General features: G+C 40.7%; 1 protein-coding gene across 1 annotated transcript; it reads left to right on the top strand.

Moving 5' to 3' along the window:
• Positions 1–1,343: 1,343 nt before the first annotated feature.
• On the top strand, positions 1,344–4,345 carry LOC109879405 (helix-loop-helix protein 2-like). The gene is made up of 2 exons (XM_020471585.2): positions 1,344–1,957; positions 2,707–4,345. The coding sequence occupies exon 2, from the start codon at positions 2,735–2,737 to the stop codon at positions 3,116–3,118; it is 384 nt and encodes a 127-aa protein (XP_020327174.1). The 5' UTR covers positions 1,344–1,957; positions 2,707–2,734; the 3' UTR covers positions 3,119–4,345.
• Positions 4,346–11,512: the final 7,167 nt, after the last annotated feature.

Below are 11,512 nucleotides of genomic sequence, written 5' to 3'. Positions count from 1 at the left end.
AGCCCCTCCATCCTGTATGATGTCCACTCACTGATAACTGTTATCTGTTGTATCAGCTCCTCCATCCTGTACGATGTCCACTCACTGATAACTGTTATCTGTTGTATCAGCCCCTCCATCCTGTATGATGTCCACTCACTGATAACTGTTATCTGTTGTATCAGCCCCTCCATCCTGTACGATGTCCACTCACTGATAACTGTTATCTGTTGTATCAGCCCCTCCATCCTGTATGATGTCCACTCACTGATAACTGTTATCTGTTGTATCAGCTCCTCCATCCTGTATGATGTCCACTCACTGATAACTGTTATCTGTTGTATCTGCCCCTCCATCCTGTATGATGTCCACTCACTGATAACTGTTATCTGTTGTATCAGCCCCAACATCCTTCTGATCCTATTGACACAAGAGATGATGTGAGGTCATCTTCACTGTGACAGTGTATTGATCCCTTCTATAGTGTGACTTCACTTGTGTTGATTTTGTAGGTGGTCATCAGTGGGTTTTATTCTGGCAGGCGGTCATCCTCTTATAACGTTGATTGTTTGACAACTGTGTTTGACTATTGAGAGATTTCCTTTTCTAGAATAATCATGTCAAAATACATTTAACCAAAACCAAAAACGAAAAGAGCAGGATACGCTGTAGATCTAGTGTGTCTATATGCCTCCGTCTGATGTTGAAGGGAAACTGTAGACCGTTCCATCTGCCGACACCAGAGGGGCGATGTTAGAATCTGGGTTCTATGTCTATGATTGGAATAGAGGTGGTCCTGTCTTTCATAGTAGAACAGTCTAATGGTCAGAAATCGGACTTGAGTTGTCGAAATAAAAACCGAGTTGGAAATATGGACCAAATAGCAAAAATGTGATTTTATGAATTCATGTTAGACTTCTAATGAAGAATCTCTTGCTCTGAATGTTACGTTTTCTGTTTCTGTTCATGTTTCAACCTCAATGTATTATAATTATTTAAGGCCTAATAGCCTAATAAGTAGTTTCAGTCTCGAAGTGAACTAACTGGCCTAATAAATCACATTTTATAATGTGAACCAACCTTACTGGTTGTTTCAATAAAATAGTTCTTTTTTCGTTGATTTGCTTATATATTCATTTAATTAAAAATAGGCCGATTTTTCTTTTTTATTAATCTGGAGAAGAAAAAAATCTAAATGTTTAAAGTCCTTATTATCCATTATCGTACTCATCTCTGGTTCCTCTTTGCCCACTATCCCCAGAGGGACTGCTGGAGGGCTGAGGGGCGTGAGTAGAGAGAGGGAGGTGAGAGGGAGTGGGCGGTGTTAGACAATACCATTCCTCAAATATATTCCATCCCTCCGTTTCTCAAGTAAGCCTTTATTAGTTGGGATCGTTTGGATCTTATCTCTCATATAAACCGCGTGCTGGACCCGAGAACGTTCGGGAAAACACAGAAGTGGAAAGGAAGGGATTATCTTTCGGCTTTTCAATGCACTGACTGTTGGCACACGGTGCACAAGGGCCTTTCTTATCACGGTCATCTCCATCAAGAAGAACGGACAAATATCTGCACTTTCAGCGAGATCTTATCGACACAACAATCTATTGTTTCCAGCTGGGTGTTCACAAGGCACAAGATTTTTATCTTCAGAAATATTTACCACATAATCGTTAACTATACTATCAACTATACTATCATCTTCCCAACGAAGTGATATACTACAACTTGAAATTAGATGGTTCTGAGATAAACAACATTTTATGTTTGATTCGACTGTTCAAAATCTCAAAAAGTAAAAAGCTATTAATTGCATAAGGCTGTCAACAGTAGGCTATAATTCCTGTAATGAATTGGACTAAATAAGATGGTTTGTGAAAAAAACCAAAGGGAAGCACAGAGTTAATTTGGAGTTGGAGTTTACTCCAACAGCTATCAAGAATCATCAGACAGTTGTGTCTCTCAACTGTTTGTCAAGGTAAGTGTCCAATTATCGAGTAGGCCTAAGAAAAAAGAAAAAATATATATGAGGTACTGACCGTTTCTTTATTAGGCCTGTATTACATATTTACAACAAAGTACAAAGCTCGTATTTATCCATTGCATTGTTGATACAACAACATTTTGTGTGGCCCAATTCAATGTCCAGCAGATGTCACCAATTGTATCCTTGTTTCAATGTTGTTCCATCCTGTCAAGTCATACTGCTCGAGTCAAGCAGATGTGTTCATCTCACTGTGACAGATGGACGACTTGGAATATGGAATATGTTAATTTGAATAGCATGGTTTCTCTCAATATTTACCACAATTTGCTTTAATATTCTGAAAAATGCTATGTTTGCTGCAAAACAAATCATAAGAACTGACACATAAGTGAAAAGAAAATGGCCTATATTTAATATTTAATGCTCTATAACAAAAATCATTGTATAATAAATTATGCATTGGAAAAACTAGAAGTACAAAAACCTATTACAATTTACAGTATTCCCATCACTGTCTGTTGCTATTGCAATTTCCATTAAGACTATCACACTTCTAAGTCTTTGGCTCTTGATCTCAAATGATCTATTTTATGATTATGGTCTGCCTATCATCTACCCCCTGTGACAGGTCATAACAAGACATCTATGCAAAAACGACTCCCAATCATAATATTGAAGGAAAAATTATTATTGCGTTCACAACATTATACTAAATTAATCAATAATATCTCTCTCTCCAGCTCTTTTTGGATACGAACTGAAAAACATATGAAAAGACTGAAAATGATGCTGAGTCCAGACCAAGCTGATTCCGACCTCGGATGGGGACAATCCGACGCAGAGTCGGTGCTCAACGACCTCAAGGTCGGGTGCCTGTCCGACGAACCGATGGAGGGTGAGGGGAAGACGAGGTCGCTGGCCCAACCGACCCTCAGCAGGGAGGAGAAGAGACGGAGGAGACGTGCGACGGCCAAGTACCGCTCGGCCCACGCCACGCGCGAGAGGATCCGCGTGGAAGCGTTCAATGTGGCCTTCGCTGAACTGAGAAAGTTGCTGCCAACCCTTCCCCCTGACAAGAAACTCTCCAAGATCGAGATCCTCAGACTTGCAATATGCTATATCTCCTATCTCAATCACGTTCTGGATGTCTAGTTGAAATTAGTGAGTTACATTTTCAAATGGGAGAATTGGACAAGGAGAATGGAGGGACCAGAAAGAAATATGGGTGACATGTCACTTATGAAATCGGGGATACATGAAAGTTGCCAGAAAGTACAAAAAAGAGAGGGGAGGAAGGGGGGGGGGGGGGAAGAGAAGGAGTCTGCAGCCTACAGCCTACTTATCCATGATTTTGAAGAAAATGCCTGTTTGGTATTGCGTTTTGGTAAGGCTGGTTAACCCAGATGAACGAAAGAACGGATGTAAACGGAATGATATAGCTGCTTTATAGACATAGCATAGTTGATGTTTCCATAAAGGAGAACAAGTTCAAATGCATTAATGCATTAGTGCCACTTATGACGCGTACAATTGTGACCTTCATCATTGTTATTTAAGTTTATGGAATTAATTATTTAAATGTGTTAATATTGAAGGTTCTCTTATTTATTTATGTTTATAATAGACTAACGTATTTTATATAAATGTCCATTATTTGTATCATTGTATACATGTATATTTTAGGCTGTGATGATGAACTTCGAAAATGATGTTGTTGCTCTTCAAATGGCACTTTCTGTTTTTGTATTATACGTTTATTTTTATTTTTAAATTAGTACGTTAAGTGTAATATACTTTTATTCATGTCATGTCTATTGTCTATCAGGCAACGATAAGCACTTAATCATGTTGGGTTAAGTAAACTCATAAAACGTCAAACTTCGTTTAGTTCCCTTATGTGTAAAGGGGAAGGAAGTTAATCAAAACTGAACAATACACTGAAAACGAATTAGCCTACGAAAGAAAAACATCCACACAATTTGAATTCGACCAGCCGGATATCAAAAGCAAAAATCTAATTGAATGACATCGTTTGTGTTGATATCACTTTACAATTCAGAGGCAAACCTCTTTTGCTGTGACCAAAAATCATTTCAAAATATTCTGATTTCTATTAAATGTTTTTATTTCCTTAAAAGCTAGAGGTGTTTATTTATATATCTGTCTCTGCTTTGTATCTCAAAAAACATAATAAGTAATTTTATAGCGAAGAAAAACACATCTTCTATCCAAAGATTTTTTGTCTCTTCAGGGTTGTGTACTTGTTGCTTTATGCAGATATTTTGTAGTAGAGTTATTGTGACAGCTGATTTTTAATGAACGCATTTTTTATATTTTCCGGTGGTGTTTTTTGATTAAAAAAAGGGAAAGAAATACATGGTATTGAGGCTTTTCTGTTTTAATTGACATTTTATTGAGACTAAAACTGAGAATAATTACTTGGGAGTCTCCTTTCCAAAAATAGTCACACAATGTTGAAATTAGTCGGCCAGTTGCTCAGGGGGGAAAATCCCTTGCATATAATGATTGGAGTAATATGAATGAAATGGACAGTGCAGTGGCCTTGATAAAAAAAATGATTTCAATATTTAAACAGCAGCTGTCATCCTGGAGGAAAAGCACGATGGTAGCCTAGCCTATTACACTTCCGAAATTATCTTGATTGACAGCCCCCCCCCCCAATGATAGGCATATACAGTATTATTAAATGACATCGGTGTGAGCCTATATCCCGCTGCTTTGAAACTGTTTACACACACACGATGTAGGTAGTGGTCAAGTAAGCGAAGAGAGCATATAGCCTATATGTGATTTTTTTTCTCTCCTGTGCATGTATTCTGTGCTGCTCTGTGCTCCTCGCTAGCTCCTGGCTGAAAGGCGCTCTCCCCAGAGAGGGGGCAGGTGTTACTCCAGACGAGCCAAGACAACCAAATTACTGGCCGTCTGGCACCTCCCGTGGGAAAGAGAGAGGGAGAGGGGATGGAGGAGAGATGGAAATTTATGAGCGAGCAAGCACATTCATGTAATATTGCCAAATATGAGCAAAGATCCAAATCTTTTATATTTATTTCTGATATATTGCCATCAATTCTGCTAAGGATTGTGGTCTAATAATGTAGGCCAATGCATTAGCTTAAGCTAGCGCAATTACATTATTTAGGTTAGGTCAGGCGCAACATTTGCACATGGTGTTTTTGCGCTTAAATCGGATAATATGCACGAAACAAACGAATAAAGGAATATACAAAAGTAAATAAATATCTGTGACATGAACATTAAATATGTATGTCGACAAACCATAGGCGATTTGTACGAGAATAATTCGTTGAGGTGAGCGGGGGTGATCTCTTTGGTCAATATTTTTAACAGTGATGAGTTGAAAACGAATGGAGAACTTTGTGCAAGTCAGTGGGCACCTTACATCATTTCGATGCTATATGATTTACTTGCAATGTGAACACCTTTAAGATTAGAGATGTTTTCTGCCTTCAGAAGATTATTCATTCACAATAAACTAAAGCAGAGAAATTACATGTTGGCCTAGCCCTTATTCAATACCCCAATTCTATTACATTACATTGAACCAACCTCTGGACGTCCACTTCAGCCTTGTAAGGAACATGTCCAGACGCTCAAGCGCTTCCTAAATGCTCTGTCTAAACGCGAATACCGCTGGCACGCTGTACAGTTTCAGGAAACATTTTAAACAAAACTTTTATGGAAGCGAGAAATAATTTTAAATGACAAAATATACACTTACTGTATGCAGTTTAGGAAACTTGCACCCGATCGCACTTCCAGCCCTCCAATTTCTGCTTCAAATGTCTGCAATGGAGCATAAATGGGGAGGAAGTTTCCTACCTTGGCTGGGGGCTGTGCAACTTTCTAAACTGCGTATTTGAAATATTATTTCGCCCTGATGTGAAAGTTATGTATTGCAAGCGAGAATTATTACTGTTTCTTAACGTTAAAACGGAGCGTTGGGATTGGAGTTCATTGATCCAGCTGTGGTCCATACATTCAATTGAGAACTCATAGGTATACCCCCTTTGATTGTGTCATGTTCTGATTTATTGTTCACATTTATTGCCCATTTTACAGAGTTCCAATACATATGAAGTGTATTCCATAAGCATTTTCCTCTGATGGTAAGAACATTATCCTTTCTCCTCTCACTTGTGTTAACACTTCCTGGTTACCTTTGTACCATGTGACCAGTGACCCCATAACCCCAATTTGAGAATGCCCCTAGTGTACAAAACAAGTTGAAAAACAACAACATCCCTGTACAGACAACAGATACACATCACATGAAATGAGCACATAAGGCGGCCAAAATGGCTCCTACAACACCATGGCAGACTCATTAATAACCTGCATAGGCTCATTCATGAATGGTTGGAGGCATCTCCAAATTGGTTTAGAGCAGGTGTGTCACATGTACTGATGACCCATAAACCCTATGATCTCTCTCTCAGGGCATCTATGGAACCAAGGGAAATGTCAAAGGGAAGATCTCAATTCCATACCTCCTAACGTCCTCTCTCATCTCCTTCTGGAAGACCTTCTCTTCCAATGGCGTTTGAGAAGGAGACGAGGAAAGAGGAGAAAGGATGCCAGGAGTATGCAATTGAAATCTTCCCAAAGGCCCTTTACATGGGCAACTTGACGTAAAGCACCACACTGTATACTGGGATCGTGGATCTTTGAGACAGAGAAATAAAACAGCTTGGTCCCTTCCCATCATGCCTCACTTCTTCCTCCAACATCTCCTCCTCTTCCTCCTCTTCTTCTTCTTCCTCCTCCTCATCCACGTCCTTGTCACTATCCTCAGGTGGCTGCTGTAATAAGGGGTGGTGGGGCCTTGCTTCGTATCTCTTTATCTGGGGAGAAGTGAGGGAAATGGGTTTTTGTCATGTCCAAGGTCTCTCCTAGTCTTGTAATCAGAAAGGCTCTATACTTGCAGAAAGATGTCCTTCGAATACAGTACGTCTGTCTGTCAGTCAAAGCTTCTTATACATTGGCCCTTTATCATTTCTCTAATTGCTTTCTCCTACATTTGACCTCATATAAACCAGCCTTCCTTGGAATTACTAATTCAATTGCTGGTAGACTATTAAACAGTTACTTGAATGAATCCCTCTTGTTGTTTCTTTAGCAACATTAACATTCTCTAAATGGTATTTAATTCAACATACTGTGTTCAATTTGGATTGGCCCTTGTACAATGGAGAGTATTTCATACTATATATACATGCTTTAGATTGCCATAGTCTCCCAACAGAGATATTTCACATAGTGAATATATTCTCTTCAACCCCAGATAGTAAACCAACCAGCTTCATTCTGGCCAACCTTAGCCTCAGACTCCTGCTCAAGCTTATTAAGTAGACAGTCCATCTGTACTTGCATTAACTGTAAGACCATTTGTGTTCCCTTCCCCATCCCAAAAGGTTCTGTTGCACCGCCATCGGTCCCCTTCAATTTATTCTTTACAAACTCATGAGAGGGGAGAACCCAACAGACAGCCACGGCCCAAACCGCTGTGGGCAGTGAACAGACTGCGAGTGTGACCGGTGCATATGTGTTTGTGTGTGAGAAAGAGCCCTAATGCTTCCCTCGTTTCACCGTGGATTATGTCATGGCGGAGGCCTACAAGTGACCATATGTCAGGAAGTGTGCAGACGGCCTGGGATGACTATGACCATTATCAACATTTGGCCGTCCTCTCCCGTTCATCATTCAGGTAGACTCCTTTAAAGCCTGGAGTAGAAGACACACACATTCTTTCATTCTAAGGGGCTTGATAGCTTTGTGTGAATTTGCTAGGGACAAAAAATACGACAACAAACAGCCATATGTTCCCTGTGTGAGGAATAGAGGAACAGCATTTGAGGGTTTTGTACCTCTGTTTTTTTTTAAATCCTTTACCTTTTTTCTCTCCACTCTGGATATTGTAACAATTATCAATGTTCAAGGCACCCCCCCCCCTCCCATCCTCCACCTCCACTCCTGCTTCCTCCTCTCCTCTTCTCGTCCACCCCATCAGAGGTGTGTGTTGTGAAGTGTGTGTGGGTCCTTTTAAGCAGCGAGCAGCACACAGCAGGACAAAGGCAGGTCCATGTGTTGAAATGCGACCCACGGGATGGGACGCATTATCCCTGCGCACTTCACCAGCAGGGTCCCAGGGCTCGAGCTGGCTCGTGGCCCTTTGTCTCCAAACAGATGGAAACGGGCAGAGAGGCGAAGAGGAGGAGGAGAGACACGGGAAGAGATGAATGGAAACGGGGAGGGTGAAAAAAAAGCGAGTCAGTCTGTTCTCATTAACTCTGGATATTGAAGGCGTCGCGGACCTCACAATGCGTCAGCAGCCCTGGATGGTCCCGCTGTCATTCAGACTCCCGCTCCTACCATCTGTACAGTGGACATGTCATAAGGTGTGTGTGCAATGCATACATTATCCAATACTACACGTCCCAATCTGGCACGTTAATATGCCACATTCATGAGCTTTGAATTTGTTTACGATTTGTTTTCCAATTGTTGTGTATTTGATGTTTCCAGCTTTAAAAGGATAAACAATACTTTGATTATTTCTGACCACGAATAAAGCTTTTTCAGTCCTGGTGGTGCATCTGAGGCCTTTGAAATAGAAATGTGAAATGTTCAATCTAAAATGACATGGAGGATCGAAAAACGAGAGAAAAAAACGAGAAAAGCATAGATGTATCTCATAATAATTTTTCTTGCTCTTGCCCGCACACATGCCCAGACCAATAAAAAAGGAGCACAACCATTTTTCACATTTTGATGGTTCAGCAGGGAAACTAAATTCAAAATACGCAAATACAAATAATTTGTCACACACACTGAATGAAATTGCAGTGAGAATATCTCATTTAGGTAAAAGACGATTTGGAGAATCAGTCAGCCCAAATAACATCCTTGTTGATGTGTGTTCGTGTATGTTTGTGTGTGTGTGTGTGTGTGGTCTCATAAGCTGCATCTCTTTTCACTTCGTCTTCATTTTACATGCTATAATTTCTCTTTTTTCTTTTTACCAAAATCCCTAAACTCATAAACTGTGTGTCTTCGGGGAGAGATCCATCCATCTTCCGGACACTAAATTTAATGATCTCATGGGCCCACCTTGCATGCTCAATAGAGACCATCTGCACGCGACGCTTACCTTCATGAATAAAAGCAAAATCTGATAGTGGGTGCTGTGACTCACACCACACGCGTGCCTAGTTAAATGCGAGAGCTTGCCTCGCACACCCATAGAACTGTCTAATCAGATTCACTGCTTTCACTCAAAATGATTGATTGGTGAGGGGACGGGTCTCTTTTGTCAACTTGTGCTGTCTTATTTAATGAAGTAATGCTTACTTGAGAACATCAAGAAAATGTTGTTTGCAAACTTGCAATGATAATAAATAGACAATATAGCTTGTTCTTGTTGCTGTTAGCCAGTGTTTCGAATTAGCTGAAGATGGTCTGTAGGATTCTTTTTTTAAATTCAAAAGCATTGCAAAATATGACACAAAATGGTTCACGTGTTGATTATCAGTGTAAAACTAAAGTAAAACAAACTATTCAATTGTAAAGTTCATGTTATTTATCCATCCTTGCCAGCATAAAATTAAAACATCTCAAAAAACAACAACATAACGTGGTCTCGGTATCCCAATGGCAATTCACAAAAGCACAACAGCTTGTGCAGTGCTGCACGTTATACTGTAATGAAACTGTACTACTCTTATATGGCCAGAGCGGGGCGCACTAACCTTAAAATCTGAGAAAACCCAATGCTCAATTTAATGTTCTGTTATAATGAGGTGTCCAGGCTATTGACCAAACATGTCATATAGTCTCAGGGATCGACCTTGACTAATATGCGGCAGGTAGCCTAGTGGTTACGATCTTTTGTCCAATAACTGAAAGGTCGCTGGTTTAAATCCCAGAACCAACTAGGTGAAAAATCTGTCTGTACTCTTGAGCAGGGCACTTAACCATCATTTCTCCTGTAAATTGCTCTGGATAAGACTGTCTGCTAAATTATGTAACTGTGTGATGAGTGAGGAGCATATTGGTAGTCTTATGCCGCCTTGTTTTCACCTCATGTTTCTGTCAACATACAGGTAAATAACCCTGATGATCCACTTTTATCAACCTCACCATTCATTGAACCTTAGAATGACATTATGTACTTGTCAGTTCAACCTCCTTTCCCCAGCCTCTGTGTTTGCATGGCCCCCAGTGGGGAGGGACAGAAAGGAAGGGTCAGGGGGTCATGTCCTGGTCATGACCTTTATTCTCTGCTGAGGGGAGGAGGTATTTTTGGAGGTGGGGGGCTGAAGAGGCCAAAATACACATGCTGTCATCACATGATGTCATCTCCCTGCTCAGCAGCTTTGTTGTGTTAGATTTGTAAAAAATATTTGTATTACAAATTTATAATCCACTAAACCCGTTTGGAACAGTTCCTAGTATTTCCTGTTCCACGCGTCTGGGTGGGGGAGAGGTGAAATAATTGAGAATCGATTGGTCTTCAGAGCAGACTCCTTGCCAATGAGGTGCTCTGAGGGTATTTTGCAGACTGACACATCATTGACATCATCTGACCTCGACTGGCATAGAGGCTCTGGAGGTCTGAGGGGGAAAAAACAACACATTATTTACATTCCACCTTTAAGAGCCAGCGCTAAGGCTTCACTGAGCTCTTTGTTGTCTTTGACTGACTGGAACCAAGCACCCTGTGTAAGGTTCTGTATTTATTTTCTTAGTCAACCTTGTGTTCTGTTTTGTTGTGTTCTTGAACGTAGCCCTGTCTTTCATTTTTGTTCATTGATTTCACCTGTGTTAGTTACTCACCTGGTCTCATCAGCTCCTTATTTAGTTCAGTTCATTCTGTTTGTGCCTTTGTGAGGTATTGTTCATTTTGACTCTACTAACCCTTTTCCTAGCTTGTTTGTGAGAACCAGTTATAGCCTTCAGTCCTAGTTTTGATTCACCTGCCTGTTTGCCTACCTGTGTATGACCATTGCCTGCCTGTGACCACGATTCCTGCCTTCTGCGAAGGCGAAATAAACACGTTACGCACTGCTCGTGAATCTACAACTTGAGTATTCATTACACCCTACAATATCTCTCTAATGGACTGCACTGATAAAACATGATGCTAATCACTCATCTGCTTTGTTCATGTTGCAATGAGATAAACCATGATGGTACTCAAGCAAGAGGATGGCACTTTATATTACCGGATACATGTAATTATTCTAGAATCTATATAATGGAATAAGCCTGGTGAATGCTCCGCCCACAACCACAGGGCTCTCCAGAGGGTGGCGCGGTCTGCACAACGCATCACCAGGGGCAAACTACCTGCCCTCCAGGACACCTACAGCATCCTATGTCCCCGAGCCACTGCCTGTTCACCCCGCTACCATCCAGAAGGCGAGGTCAGTACAGGTGCATCAAAGCAGGGACTGAGAGACTGAAAAACAGCTTCTAATCTCAAGGCCATCAGACTGTGAAACAGCC

This window comes from Oncorhynchus kisutch, linkage group LG16 (assembly GCF_002021735.2).
Source record: "Oncorhynchus kisutch isolate 150728-3 linkage group LG16, Okis_V2, whole genome shotgun sequence".
Lineage (NCBI taxonomy): Eukaryota > Metazoa > Chordata > Actinopteri > Salmoniformes > Salmonidae > Oncorhynchus > Oncorhynchus kisutch.
The sequence above is the reverse complement of the archived record's forward strand: the minus strand, read 5'-3'. Positions and strand labels throughout refer to the sequence as shown.

Bases quoted from the DNA above. Each gene is read 5' to 3' on its own strand.
- LOC109879405 (XM_020471585.2), top strand. From the start codon at position 2,735: ATGAAAAGACTGAAAATGATGCTGAGTCCAGACCAAGCTGATTCCGAC.